The sequence below is a fragment of the Pantherophis guttatus genome, chromosome 9, assembly GCF_059756535.1.
Source record: "Pantherophis guttatus breed Tessera chromosome 9, ASM5975653v1, whole genome shotgun sequence".
Classification (NCBI taxonomy): Eukaryota; Metazoa; Chordata; class Lepidosauria; order Squamata; family Colubridae; genus Pantherophis; species Pantherophis guttatus.
Window position 1 is genome coordinate 26,636,977 of NC_142071.1, and position 15,542 is coordinate 26,652,518.

General features: G+C 43.1%; 1 protein-coding gene across 1 annotated transcript in view; it reads left to right on the top strand.

The window, feature by feature from the left end:
• Positions 1 to 15,542, top strand: part of LOC117668244 (uncharacterized) — a 167,242-nt gene that overhangs the window by 140,432 nt on the left and 11,268 nt on the right. Inside the window, exons 71-75 of the mRNA XM_087875571.1 lie at positions 4,543 to 4,754; positions 5,793 to 5,955; positions 7,705 to 7,784; positions 13,932 to 14,095; positions 15,215 to 15,344. Coding sequence (XP_087731697.1) covers positions 4,543 to 4,754; positions 5,793 to 5,955; positions 7,705 to 7,784; positions 13,932 to 14,095; positions 15,215 to 15,344 — 749 coding nt within the window. The remainder of the gene's footprint in view (positions 1 to 4,542; positions 4,755 to 5,792; positions 5,956 to 7,704; positions 7,785 to 13,931; positions 14,096 to 15,214; positions 15,345 to 15,542) is intronic.

Genomic DNA, 15,542 nt, shown 5'->3' on the forward strand with positions numbered 1-15,542 from the left:
AGGCTGAGGAAGAACAGGGGTCAGTCCTGGAGGCTGGGGAAGGCCCGGATGAGGGCTCTGCGTCGGAGGCAGAGATGGGGCCAGGGCCATCGGGGAGTGATGCGCGGACTCCAGAGCCTCCAGAGGCTGACAGTAGAGACGCAGAGGAACAGGAGGAGCCTGTTCCTAGTGCACGCATGAGAAGAGCTGCCAGAAGGCAAGAGCAGCTAAAGCAGAGAGGACGACTCGGGAGTAGGGCCAAGAGATGATTGGCCCCTCCCATAAGGCTGAAAAGAGCAGCAACGGCTCTTGGCCTCTTTGCCGGAAAACAACCGTTGAGAGATTTGCTTTGTGTTTGGATGTATTTCTTTCTTGTCAGCGTCTTCTGTTCCTGAACTGTTGCCAAGAGAAGCCTTTGGCAGTTTGCCTAATTATCCCAAGGTCAGAGATAAACTAAAGACTGGTGTTTTAAGAACTTTGCTTTCGTTTAATTTGGAATAAGCTGAGAATGAGTTAATTCTCAGCTGTTTTAATAAAATCTGTTTGCTTTTTGGAACTGTTTTGCATTTAATATTAACTACGTGGGCCTGGGTCACAACAACAGCAGAAATATTTAGACAACAGGACCATTTAAAAATAGGGTTGAAATAGTGGGTGAAGGTGATAGAACTAGCAAAGATAACTACATTAACTTCTTTGGTTACAGAAAAAGGTTAAGGACTACATTTGTTAGAGACTGGAAACCCCTGATGGACTTTCTGCTGGAAAGAGAAAAATGAATTTTTGATCTATGGATCTGAAGACTAGCAGGGTTGGTTATTAGAAAAAAGGACATTATAAAGTCACTTTAGAGAGAGTAAAATACAAATATGCTCATACCTGCTAACAAAAAGATTGGAAGCCATTTCTTTATAATTATTTCTCTTTTCCTTTATTTCTATTTCTATTTCCTTTCTTATTCTTTTATAAGTAACTCAAGGTGGTGAACATACCTAATACTGCTTTCCAGAGGTGGGTTTCAGCAGGTTCTGACCAGTTCTGGAGAACCGGTAGTGGAAATTTTGAGTAGTTCGGAGAACCAGTAGTAGAAATTCTGACAAGCCCCGCCCCATCTATTCTCTGCCTCCCAAGTCCCAGCTGATCAGGAGGAAATGGGGATTTTTCAGTAACCTTCCCCTGGATTGGGGAGGGAATGGAGATTTTACAGTATCCTTCCCCTGGATTGGGGAGGGAATGGAGATTTTACAGTATCCTTCCCCTGCCATGCCCACCAAGCCACGCCCACCAAGCCGTGCCACGCCCACCAAGCCACACCCACAGAACCGGTAGTAAAAAATTTTGAAACCCACCACTGCTGCTTTCTCTTCCTATTTTCCCCACAACCACCCTTTCCTGATGTAAGGCCAATAGGCATACCCAAGAACACTTCAAATACTAATTTATTCCTGAGGGGATAGATAGTATTTTTTTTTCTGTATTCAATGACTTATAAGTCATAAGTTTATTTAGTCAAGCATATATAAGATAACAGGTAAAAATGTAAACATAATTTGAATACATGAAAAGAGTAAGTAAAAAGGAATATTAGGACAAGGACGGTAGGCACGCTGGTGCACTTATGCACGCCCCTTACAGACCTCTTAAGAATGGGGTGAGGTCCACAGTAGACAGTTTAAGGTTAAAGTTTTGGGGGTTTGGGGAAGAAACTACAGAGTCAGGTAGTGCATTCCAGGCATTGACCACTCTGTTGCTGAAGTCGTATTTCCTGCAATCGAGTTTGCAATGGTTTACCTTAACTTTGTATCTTTTGTGTGCTCGTGTGTTGTTGTGGTTGAAGCTGAAGTAGTCATTGACAGGTAGGACATTGTAGCAGATAATTTTATGTACTATGCTTAGGTCAGACTGAAGTCGGCGTAGTTCTAAATTGTCCAATCCCAAAATTTGGAGTCTGGTGGCATAAGGTATTTTATTGCGGTTAGAGGAATGGAGGACTCTTCTCGTAGAATATCTCTGGACTCTCTCGATTGTATTTATGTCCGATATGCAGTGCAGATTCCAGACAGATGAGCTGTATTCAAGAATTGGTCTAGCAAATGTTTTGTATGCTCTAGTTAGCTTCTGTCCGCCAACTCACTTCTGCAAGACTTTTTGATTATGGTTTGTCACACGGGCAGCCAGATGTTCAGGCTGGATTTGGAAATTTTTGTCCTTCTATCGAGTCTTTCCCAAGGACCTGGAATAGACAGATTTGGATGCCTAATGGTATTAAGGGTCTTGTCACAGGATGTAAGCTATGTCGAGTAAAGCTGCCTTTTGCAATTGACAGTGAATTTGTCAATGCCGATGGTGTTCGAGTGGTGCTCCAGATGTCTTGGGATTTCATCCAATAGTCATTATGACTATTGGTACTATCTTTGCTTTCTTTTGCCACAGTCGTTCTACTTCTTTTTGCAGGTCTTTATATTTGGTTATCTTCTCTGCTTCTGTTCTGCCCTCTTTAGGTATTGCCACATCCATTATTCAGACTTTATCTTTCTTTCTTTTTTCTTTTTTCTTTTTTTTAATTCAACATTTTTTATTAAACGTTAAAAAAGAAAGCTTCAACACTTTTTCTGTTTCAACAGTTTCACATCAATCAAGAAGTTCATACTTCTACATTTTTTCCTCCCTTATTTCTGCAATATCTTTTATACATATACCTCTAATATTTATTTATTTATTTATATATATACATAACAATACCCGTGTACCCACTTCTATTTCTACAGTTTTTGTTTCCTCATATTAGCAATTATACTTCAACTCCTATTGCGATCATTATTTAATTTTCTCTTCCTTTTATCTCTCTCCTCCAACCATTCATACCATTTCTTCCACACTAAATAATATTCTGTTTCCTCTTTTCTTGTATCTCCTTTGTTAATTTGTCCATCTCCGCACATTCCAAAACTTTTCTGATCAGATTCTTATCGACAATTGTTAAGTCTAGAGCGTTATGTCTGTCTGTTTGAATTCTAAGAGCACTTTAGCTTCTTCATTTTCTATTACCTGTGCCTATTCTTGCTTGCAGACAAATGATATTTCTTGCAGATATTGTTATTATTTCTTTCTCACTCATGTCACTTCACTGCTTCTTCCTATCTTTCTCATTGAGGTTATGCCTCTGTTTTCCGGCCATGTTCATTGCTGGTATAATATGTAAAATCAGCTATGAAAATTCTGCAGCTGCCCTCCAGATGTCGCCACACTCCAGCAGCTGCAACAGGCATACTCAGTGGTGAAGCAAGATAGTAACTATCATTCTGTATCACTTGGAACATTTCTGGTTCCCCTCCCTTGCAGCCTGTGAAGGAATGTAGTGGGCAGTTGGATTCCCAGGAGGGAGGGGCTGCATTCTAGAGGAGTAAGAGGCAACTCAGCCTTGTAACTATGTGTGTTGTGACCTAGGCTCACTTAATCATTACAGGACACAATTAAGTCTCAAACAAAACTATTTTATTATAACAGCTGAGAATTACCTCATTCCCAGCTTAGTCCAAATTAATTCCAAAACAAGTCCTTCAGAAAAAGTCCTTTGGGCTTATCACAAACCTTTATCTTTTTTGGCACCCTGCCAAAGGCCTTTCTTGGCAAAGCCCCACGAAGTTCAGAAACAAGAGACACCAACTGGAAAACAGATTTAGCAATGTTGCTTCCCTACAAGGAGCCCAAGAGCCTTTGCTGCTATTTTAAGCCTTATGGGAGGGGCCAAACATCTCCTGGCCTTACTCCCGAATCATCCTTTTTGCTTTACCTGCTCTTGCCTTCTGGCAGCTCTGCACATGCATGCACTAGGAAGAGGCTCCTCCTGTTCCTCTGCCTCTCTGCTGTCCGACTCTGGAGGCTCCAGAATCCACACATCACTCCCAGATGATCCTAGCCCCATCTCTGCCTCTGATGCAGAGCCCTCATCTGGGCCTTCCAGGACTGGCCCATGGTCCTCCCCAGCCTCCTCACTGTCCAACTCAGCTGCTAACTCCGCGGGCTGCTGGCGGACCACAACACTGCGTGAGAGAAAGAGGATGAAGACAGGCCCTTCCTGATAGTTCTCAGAGTCTATTGTAAATGCAGATAGTAGAGTCCTCAGTCTGGCAAGATTTTATCTATAAGAGTGAAACAATAGAGACCTCACTTGGAAGAATTACCAGGTATCTGTCTTGGTTTTGGATTCTGGGAGTTGGAGTTGGAGTTCATACACAATGGCTGAAGAATTCTGGGAGGTGAAGTCCACACATGAGATGATGGAATGTAGTGAGGAGGTGGATAGATGGGAGGGGGTGCATTCCAGATGAGTAAGGGGCAACTCAGCCCTGATACTATGTATGTGAGAAGGAAGGTGAAGATAGCACCTCTTAATAGCTCTCAGAGTCTATTGTAAATGCAAATAGTAGAGTCCTCAGACTTGCAAGGCTTTGTCTATAGGTATGAAAACAATAAATAACTCAGATTTGGAAGAATCACCAGATGTAATTCTTGGTTTTGGGCCTGACACATCATAGCCAAATGACTTTTTCCCCATTTCAGGTTCAGCCATGTATTTCTAGAACCTGGAACCTACGTGTTTCGGGATAATGCTGTTGAAAACCGGATGCTCATTGTGGTAGTGAAAGAGCAAAGCTTGGGATGTAATCCTCACACAGCTTCCTTCCAGCCTTCCTCTCCATATCAGCTGGGTCGGTATGGAGTCTTGAAACACCCAGTGGTGAATATTGCCCCTGATTGGCCAACTATTGCAGGTAAGATCAGCCCTGTGTGGTGCATGAGAAATATTTTATGGAGTCTATGCTGTGTTTGTCTTGTTATGAAAGGTAAAGATAAAGATTCCCCTCGCACATATGTGCTAGTCGTTCCCGACTCTAGGGGGCGGTGCTTATTTCCGTTTCAAAGCCAAAGAGCCAGCGCTGTCCGAAGACGTCTCCGTGGTCATGTGGCTGGCATGACTAAGTGCCAAAGGTGCACGGAACGCTGTTCCCTTCCCACCAAAGGTGGTCCCTATTTTTCTACTTGCATTTTTTACGTGCTTTCGAACTGCAGGTTGGCAGAAGCTGGGACGAGTAACGGGAGCTCACCCCGTTACGCGGCACTAGGGAATCGAACCGCTGAACTGCCGACCTTTCTTTCTTTTTTTTTTATTGAAAAGTTTTATAGGAAATACAAACATTTTCTCCCCCCCACCCTTCCCCCCTCAACCCCTCCCACCCCCCCTGCCTCCCACCCCCCCTTCCCCTCCTTCCCCCCCACCCCCCACCCTAGACTTCCCAGAACAAGCACAGGGTATAACATTCACAAACATAAAGCTAAAATATGCTAACAAATTATTGCATTCATATTCTCCCTAAGTCTTTAACTCCTTATAACTCAAAAAACTATAAACATGAACTACTTAAAAATATTTCATTCATAAGCTATATGAATCTTCTTGTTCGGATACTTTTTTTGTATATAGTCAGTCCATCTTCTCCATTGAACTGCCGACCTTTCGATCGACACGCTCAGCATCCTAGCCACTGAGCCACCGTGTCCCTTGTATTAGTATAGTATAGTATAGTATAGTATAGTATAGTATAGTATAGTATAGTATAGTATAGTATAGTATAGTATATATAATGTATTATGTTGGGCATATAAAGGCCTCTTAAATTCCCCACCTCAGGCAGATACCTCCATGATTCACTGGAGTATAAGAAAGGGGTGCTTCACAATCAGACTTGCAAAATTCCGAGCAAGTGACTCTCCTTCCCTCAATCAGGTCCATGTTTTTTCTGCCCTTTCAGTTATCCTTTTCATCTTGGGCTTCGTCGCCGTGCTGTTGACTGCCCTCTTTTTCCTACTGAGGCCCTCCAGCTGCCCTCCAAACCCAATGAAGATGTGGAAGCCCCGATGGAGGAGTTTAGGAGAGTATCACATCCCGCCAGAGTATGTGCTTATTAAAGAGAGGTGAGTGGAGAAAGCAAGGTCAGCTGGTTTAAAACCATGGATGCACCTCCAAAGTTGCCAGAATATTTTATTTCAAAAGACTTTTAATCTGATGAGTCTCCTTCCCATTCAATAATCCCTAAAGATCAGCAGAGAAGAAGACAAATACATATGTTCTGGGTTAACTTCTACAACCTCTAGTAAGTCATTTCCTCTTGGATATTACTCTCCATTCGTGTGATGGAAGGTAACGAGGAGATGGAATCCTCAGATTGGTGTGTGTGTGTGTGTGTGCATTTCAGAAGAGTAAGAGGCAACTCAGTCCTGATACCATGTGTGAGGGAAAGAGAGTAAGGACAGCTCCTCCTTAATAGTTCCCAGAGTATATTGTGGATGCAGATAATAGAGTCCAGCAAGATTTTGTAAGTGTGAAAACAATAAAGAATCCAGTTTGGATGAATCACAATATGTTATTCTTAGTTTTGAGTCTGACAATCCAGAGTAAAGTTGATAAGATGAATTAAAGTTCAGGAGTAACCATGATAGAAATATTCAAGAAATGTTGCCTCAAAGGGGGAATGAAGCAGGGGTGAAATCCAGCAGGTTCTGACAGGTTCTGGAGAACCAGTAGCAGAAATTTTGAGTAGTTCAGAGAACCAGCAAATACCACCTCTGGCTGGCCCCAGAGTGGGGTGGGAATGGAGATTTTGCAATATTCTTCCCCCAGGAGTGGGGATTTTGCAGTATCCCTCCCCTGCCACATCTGCCAAGCCACACCACACCCACCAAGCCACGCCCACAGAACCGGTAGTAAAAAAAATTTGGATTTCAATACTGGGATGAAGCATTCTTTAAGCCCTGGGAGAAAAGATAATATTCAGAAGCAGTTCAGGCAAAGATCTCCCTGATTCACCGGAGTATAAGAAGGGGAAGGAGATGGATCACAACCAGACTTGCAAAATTCTGTTATTATAGCCAGTCTCAACGAAATGTAGTTTTGGTCTTCCTGTGGAGATAGGATCTTCTAGTCTAATCTACTTAGAGGGTCTGACAATTAGACAAACTACCTTTTTATTTCAATAATATGTTAGCAACATTGGCTCTCGTATCTCTCCATCTGCTAAAGAGCAAGGAGTCAAATAACAGTGAAGAAGTCCGCTTTGTGTCTTCATGACAAGATTGTGGATCCGATTTGAAGTCTCGGGGAGCCAAGGGGAACACTGAGTTAGTAAAAAAGCAAAATCATAGAATCCTGTGTTTGCAAGGAGCATTTTTTTAATCTGCCAAGTTGAAACCTCCTCAGCAGAGGAAATCAAATCTGAGCATCATAAGCAGATGGCTGCCTGATCTCTACTTGAATTCATCTAGTGAAGAGGAGACCACCCATCGCTCTGGATAATTGGTTGCATTGTCAAATTGCTGTTATTACTGGAAAGCATCTGTCTTTCTACCGGTAGGAGTTAAATGGAATCTATAATATTTGCCAAAGCTTTTCACTGGGTGTCCTCCAGGGCTAAGGTAACTTTATCTAAAGCATTTTCTGATAATCTTATCTTCTGTTTACTACTTGGCTGCATCGTCTCTTGTTACTAGTATCTCTGAAAGAGCTATCATAGATTTCACACCATATGTATGGGTCCTGTTACCAAATATTATGTTTTTTTTCAGTGGGGATAGCTTCTTAGACTGTGACTCATACAGGTGTGCCACTCTTAAGATAAGATGTATGTTTTTCCATCTCTACTTCGTTCTCTCTCATCTGTCAATCAGCCTCCGATTCAGCACAACCCTTGGACCTCAAAACTTTGGAGAAGAACTGGATGTCAGAGAAGAAAGCTTTCCGGGATTATGTAAGCATCTCCCTCGAGGATTGGCATTCTCACAAATGGGTGGTGAAAGTGACCTCTTTCCTCATCCTCTGGGAACAGCCAAATGCTTCTGATTGAAATGTGCTTTCAACAATGAATGGATCCTGATCTTTTTTTTTTAAAGCTCTGTTCCAAATTTGGTTTTCCAAAATGACTGAAGAAAGTCTATCACCTTTCGCTCAGAGAAGGTGCAACCCAGCAATTCACTTTCTAAAGAGGGGATGGGAGAGAGATAACTCTCTGCCTGCATTTGGAAATCCTTTCCTTTCTTCCTCTATTCATTTACTTAATGATTGATAGATAAAACATGAAATATGTACATGATAGATGATTGATAGATGATGCATGAAACATGTACCTGATTGATGATTGATGGGTGATAATGATAGGTGATAGATGAAACATGAAACATGTACATGATAGATGGTGATAGATGTGTGTGTGTGTGTGTGAGAGAGAGAGAGAGAGAGAGAGAGAGAGAGAGAGAGAGAGAGAGAGAGGGAGAGGAGGAGAGAGAGAGGGAGAGAGAGAGAGAGAAGTTAATTCCTTCTCATCCTTATGTGTGGACTGGAGAGAGAGAGAGAGAGAGAGGGAGAGGAGGAGAGAGAGAGGGAGAGAGAGAGAGAGAAGTTAATTCCTTCTCATCCTTATGTGTGGACTGGAGAGAGAGAGAGAGAGGAAGGGAGAGAGCAGAGAGAATGAGAGATAAAAATTCCCTTCTCACCCTTATGCAGGCATTGAGTCTTCTTCAATCTTCGGTCCTCTACCATCTGAAGGTTCTGTTCAGTACCTTAGCTGTTGCTGGCACTGCGCTCTTCTGACAGAGCTCTGATGTAATTCCTGAGATCTGTTGAAGCCCCTCTCCCAGTTTAGGAGTCATAGCCCCAAGTGCTCCTACCACCACTGAAACTACTTTGGCCTTGACTTTCCACGTCCTCTCCAGTTCCTCCTTCAGGCCTTGATACTTCTCCAGCTTCTCATACTCTTTCCTCCCTGCTGTTGCTGTCACCTGGTACCACTATATTCTATCACCACTGCTGTCTTCTGGTCCTTGCCTACGATCTCATTGTCTGGTTGATTGGCTTGTACCTGCCTGTCCATCTGGATCTGAGAGTCCCACAGGATCTTAGCCCTCTCATTCTCCACGACCTTCAGTGGGATCTCTTACCTGGGCCTCTTGTGCATGCATCCTTTTATATATACCGTACTTTTCAGAGTATAAGATGCACTTTCCCCCCCTAAAAGACAGTGAAAAAATTGCTGTGCCTTATACACTAAATACAGCCAATTTTGGCCTCCCGAAGCCCTGCCTCACACGTCCTGTTTTTGCAAAAAACTGTCCTGTTTTTTCGCAAAAACAGGGCACGCAGAAGCTTTGGGAGGCGTGCAGAGTGCTCCTGTGGGCTGAGGAGGGCAAAAATGTGTCTATTTTTGTGAAAAACAGGCCCATTTTTGGCCTCCAAACCCCCCCCATCACATTTTTGCCCTCCCCAGCTCCCAGGAGCACTTTGCAGGCCTCCCAAACCCTCTGCGTGTCCCGTTTTTGCAAAAAAAACCTTTTTTTCTTGCTTGCCTCTTCAAAATCTTGGTGCATCTTATACACTGGTGCGTCTTATAGTCCGAAAAATACGGTACTTTATATAGTATATATAGTATATATATGAGCCTTGGTGGCGCAGTGGTTAGAGTGGAGTACTGCAGGTTACTTCTGCTGACTCTCAGCTGCCTGTAATTTGGCAGTTCGAATCTCACCAGGCTCAAAGTTTGACTCAGCCTTCCATCCTTCTGAGGTGGGTAAAATGAGGACTCAGATTGTTGGGGGCAAGAGGCTGACTCTGCAAAACTACTGAGAGAGGGCTGTAAAGCACTGAAAAGCAGTATATAAGTCTAAGCGCTATTGTTATTGCTATTTACTTGTAACATTTCCAAAACCAATCTTGGTAAGATGACAACAATTGATTGTGATTGTTATGCAGGTGATTTGAATTGAAGCGCTTTGTTCATACTTTGCAAGTCGCATCAGCTCTTCAGTCCGTTGCATAACTGGGACCAGGAATTTACTTTTCCGATGTTGCTTAGTCCCTAAGCAATAAGAAGGGTGTGGAGCATTCATCTCCATTGTTCAGCTCTTATTTCCATATAGTAAGCTTGCACATTATTAATATGGCTTTGAGACAGGTTTCAATATTTTCAGATGTCCCATATACTGTTGGAGTTCATACCTGCCAGGTGGAAACTCATTCTAATGGATTTATGATTTTTATGACCATTTTTGCCACAGCTGTTAAGCGTATTCAGCTTCTCTCCTTGACTTCCTTGTCAAAAGTCCCCTAGCAAAGTTGTAAGTGGTGATCATGTGACCTGAGTTTTGCAATCATCTGGGACTACTTATTTTATTTAGTTAGTTAGTTTATCAAACATGTACGAGAAAACAGGTATAAGTATAAACATGGACATGAACACTGGAAATGAGTATGAATATATGGAGACAGTAGGACAGGGACGGTAGGCACGCTGGTGTGCTTATGCATGCCCCTTACAGACCTCTTAGGAATGGGGTGAGGTCAACGGTAGACAGTCTAAGGTTAAAGTTTTGGGGATTTGGGGAAGAAACCACAGAGTCAGGTAGAGCATTCCAGGCATTGACCACTCTGTTGCTGAAGTCGTGTTTTCTGCAATTGAGTTTGGAGCAGTTTACCTTGACTTTGTATCTATTGTTTGCCTGTGTATTATTGAGGTTGAAGCTGAAGTAGTTATTGACAGGTAGGACATTGTAGCAGATAATTTTGTGTACTACGCTTAGGTCAGACCGTAGGCGGCATAGTTCTAGGTTGTCCAAGCCCAAAATTTGAAGCCTGGTGGCATAAGGGATTCTATTGTGAGCAGAGGAGTAGAATACTCTTCTCGTGAAATACCTCTGGACCTGCTCAATTGTATTAATGTCCGATATACAGTGTGGATTCCAGGCAGACGAGCTGTATTCGAGAATTGGTCTGGCAAAGGTTTTGTATGCCCTAGTTTGTAGTACAATGTTACCGAAGAAGAAGCTTCACAAAATTAGGTTAACAACTTTTAATGCCTTTTTGGCAATGCTGTTACAGTGAGGTCTGGGGCTTAGAACTTACTTGCCAGTTCCCCAGAGCATGAATTTTGATCACATGATCGTGGGGATGCGGCAACAGTCATAAGAGCGAGGAGCAGTCGTAAGTCATCTTTTTAGCACCATTGTAACTTTGAATGTTGATTAAATGAATGATCATAAGCTGAAGACTATTTTTAAAAGCTCTGTGAGATCTTCAACGTGTTTCCGGTGATGGCGAAGGAAAGCTTCATCCAGCAGATGGTAGCATTTCCACTCTTAGGAAAAGACCTTTGCTTAAAATATTCTCGAAATCACATTAAGAGGGAAAGTTTTTTTTCATTTCCTAACCATCCTGTCGATTCTATTTGTTTATTTCTCACTCAAATCTCGGGAGCAATCTCTACATTACATTTTAAATCACCTATCAAGTGCTTCAAGAGTATTTTGGAATCGTAGATTACTTTCAAGTGTGGCCACGGAAAATCTTTGTCCTTCCAAATTATGTCAATTCTTGCACAAATTACGATTGCTCTTATAAATTGCAGCAATAAGAAGCAGATGTTTGCTATGAGCCTGCTCCATATAAATGTATATACAGCAGTGCCAAAATTGTGGAAATCTTTTGGGGAAAGTGTATTTTTGAGGTTTGATGGCTAATAACACCACTTTTTTTTTTTTTTTTTTTTTGGAGTTTCAAGATAAATCCTATTCCACTGCTGGAATGGCCTGGGAATAGCCCAGACCTTAACTTAACCCAGTTGAAAATCTATAGAGCCAACTAAAGAAACTTATTAGTCAGAAGCGACCCAGCAATAAAACCCAGTTAATAGAAGCAATCCTTCAATCTTGGTTTCACATGATAACAGCTGCAGAACTAAAAGACTTGGTTCTCTCCATGGGAAGACGTTGTAAGGCTGTAATTCATGCTAAAGGTTACCCAACTAAGTATTAACTGGCGTGGTGATCATTTTTGTATATCTCATTTTTTCTACGTGTTTCACTTTTTTTCTTTATACCGTAATTGCTATTCTAATAGCAAATCCTTCAGAAAAATTATTGCATTACATTCTTGATTAAATTATCTTTCCATTGATATATAATTTTATGGTACTGCTCCCCAAAAAAGTGGTGTTATTCGCTAGTTTTAAAACTTTTCCCAAAAGGTTTCCACAATTTTGGCTACTACTGCAAGCCGAAGAGCTTGCTACGTTGAAAACATTTCATAACATCTAATAATCAGTGTTGATTCAAAATTTCCAGTCTTTAACCTCTGTTGTGCATCTAACTCTGAATGCAAAGTTAGATCAGATTTTGATGTGCTCGATCCAAGTTTTGTGGACTGTCCATTTAAAAGTTGACCCTAGCGATCCATGCTATCTTCCTGGTATTCTACCTTCAAAATCTGATTCCCAGATATATCGCTTTGAGTAGCAAGATGGACAGCATATGAATTTAATAAATAAATATCCAAGTTTTGTACTGCAACAACTTCAATATGTGGGACAGGGGAGGGGGGAAGGACCACCTGAGACCATCTACGATCTGTGAGAGGATCTGGAAGCTTGCCTCCTTCATTTAACCACCCTGTGCTTTGCTACGAAACTATGTGATCGGGCTTGATAAAGTGATACTTACAGCTTGAATCCTCCCCTTTCCTCTCCCCTTCTCTCCCTCAGCCTTGCCCCACAGAAACGTCTCCTCTCCTATCCCCTTCTCTCCCTCAGGCTTTCTAGCCCCTTCTCCCCTCAGGCTGGCCCCACAGAAGCCTCTTCTCTCCCCTTCTCTCCCTCAGCTTTGCCCCACAGAAACATCTCCTATCCTATCCCCTTCTCTCCCTCAGGCTTTCTAGCCCCTTCTCTCCTCAGGCTGGCCCCACAGAAGCCTCTCCTCTCCTCTCCTCTCCCCTTCTCTCCCTCAACCTTGCCCCACAGAAACATCTCCTATCCTATCCCCTTCTCTCCCTCAGGCTTTCTAGCCCCTTCTCTCCTCAGGCTGGCCCCACAGAAGCCTCTCCTCTCCTCTCCTCTCCCCTTCTCTCCCTCAACCTTGCCCCACAGAAACATCTCCTATCCTATCCCCTTCTCTCCCTCAGGCTTTCTAGCCCCTTCTCTCCTCAGGCTGGCCCCACAGAAGCCTCTCCTCTCCTCTCCTCTCCCCTTCTCTCCCTCAACCTTGCCCCACAGAAACATATCCTATCCTATCCCCTTCTCTCCCTCAGAGTTTCTAGCACCTTCTCTCCATGAGGCTTGTCCCAAAGAAGCCTCTCCTCTCCCCTTCTATCCCTCAGCCTTGCCCCACAGAAACATCTCCTATCCTATATCTATCTCCCTCAGGCTGGCCCCACAGAAGCCTCTCCTCTCCTCTCCTCTCCTCTCCTCTCCTCTCCTCTCCCCTTCTCTCCCTCAGCTTTGCCCCACAGAAACATCTCCTATCCTATCCCCTTCTCTCCCTCAGAGTTTCTAGCCCCTTCTCTCCATCAGGCTTGTCCCAAAGAAGCCTCTCCCCTTCTCTCCCTCAGCCTTGCCCCACAGAAACATCTCCTATCCTATTCTGTCCTATCCCCTTCTCTCCCTCAGGCTGGCCCCACAGAAGCCTCTCCTCTCCCCTTCTCTCCCTCAGCCTTACCCCACAGAAATATCTTCTATCCTATTCTGTCCTATCCCCTTCTCTCCCTCAGGCTTTCTAGCCCCTTCTCTCCCTGAGGCTTGCCCCACAGAAGCCTCCCCTATGTTATCCCATTCTCTCCAGAGTTATTTTCAAGTTGGGAGGGGGAGTAGAACGTCTAACTAATTAGCATCAGAGCATGTTATAATAATATAGGAAATACTAATGCTCTGATGGTCATTTCGAAAAATCCTTTCTTAGTGAGCACCTAGAAGCCAAGAGGAACATACATGGCAAATTTCAAGTTTGTAAGCTTTATGGTTCTGGAGATTTTGTGATTAATGTGTGAGTGGTTTTCGCTTTTATATATATATAAATTTCTTCCTGTCCTGTTCTGGTCTTGTAGGTGCTAAGAAGGCCAGTACCAAATGTGTTTCTTTCAGGCGGTAACCAGTTCCCAGTGAAAAATCTGGAAGACTTCAGTGTTCGCACCTTGTATGACAAACTGGAAGATCAGAATTTGCATCTGGCATCCCAGCTTGCGAAACACCGGGCTGAAGTCTCCGTGTTTTATCGAGGAATCAGTCAGAAAATTCAAAGTCTTTGGGTCAGTATTTTGAAGCAGAACACTATTTCCCAGAAGAACTGACGATGCTGGGAACTGCTATCCCAAAACACCAGAGAAGGTCAAAATTAGGAAAAGTTGCAATGGCAGGCTATCCTAAGCCTCCAGCGCAAGCCACGACGATGATGTCGTGTGGGTCATGACATCATCACATGAATATTATCAAGGATGGTGATGAAAGTTGCATTATTTGCACAATGAAGTTATGATGCTGGTGGTGTTACTCCCTTCCCCCTTTTCCTGTGGATACTCATGAGAGGTGATGTGGGGGAACCCAAGGCTGAGTTTCGGGAAGAAGAAGTAGCGACACATCAGCCTTGAATCGTTGCTAGGCAGGAAGTGATGCAGAAAGAGATCCGCCCTAATTCTTGACAGCATTTATCAGAGACTTATGCAGAGTGTGCTTTAGTCCGGCAAGATTCTGTCTATTGGGTGAACAGTGATAAAGAAACTACTTCGAGCATTTACTCATGTCGTTCTTGGTTTCCCATACCTGGCAACTAGACAAGCAAGTAATTTCAGTAAAATGCAATAACACACCCCTAAATTTGACCAAAAGGGGGACTTTTACCAGGGAACTAAATCAGCTGGTGAAGCTTCGGGATCAGTGGTGGGTTTCACAATTTGTTACTACCAGTTCGCCACATGTGCGCGCCAGGTTCACACACAGGCCTGCCTTCCACACATGTGCCCAGCCTTCTGTACACGCACTTTGCTAGCGCACATGCCTTCCGTGCATGCGCCTGGCCTCAAAAATGTGCCTAAATAGGACGACATAGAGCTGGGGCCAGTGGGCAGGCCCACCCGCGATTTCTGCTACCGGTTCACCCGAATTGGTCCGAACTGGCTGAATACCCCCTCCATTCAGAATATAAGGTAGCGTTACACTAATACACATGCACAATCTTTTTTTTTTATTGAAAAAGTTTTAAAACAATACACATTTTCCCCACAACCCCCCCTCCCAACCCCCCCTCCCCCTCCCCGACTTCCCAGAGCAGAACACAAGTTATTTCTATTGACCTTTAACAATAAACTAAATTGCCACAATCTTATCATTGTTCTTTGTCCGAGTTGCAAAATATTGTTTTCTGATTTTAGGATATGATACAGGAAGTGGATTTGAACAAGCTGAAGGGTTCTGAAGAGGACATCTCAAATAAGGGGACCCAAGAGAGTGAGAATTCTCTAACTAAATCATCAGGGGTCTTGAAAGCAATGGGCTACTCAGGTGGGAAATTTAGCTAATTAATATTACAAAGATCTCTATGTTTTCCAGTCTGGTCCAGACAATTAATCCCATTTAAAATCTGCCTATCATACGATGGAAGGGGGAGGTACAGATTTTTTTTTTAAAAAAAAAACGACATTGTCCATTTCCATTGTTGAAACCTCTCTATGATGCAGCTATTATCCTTGGAAAGGACTG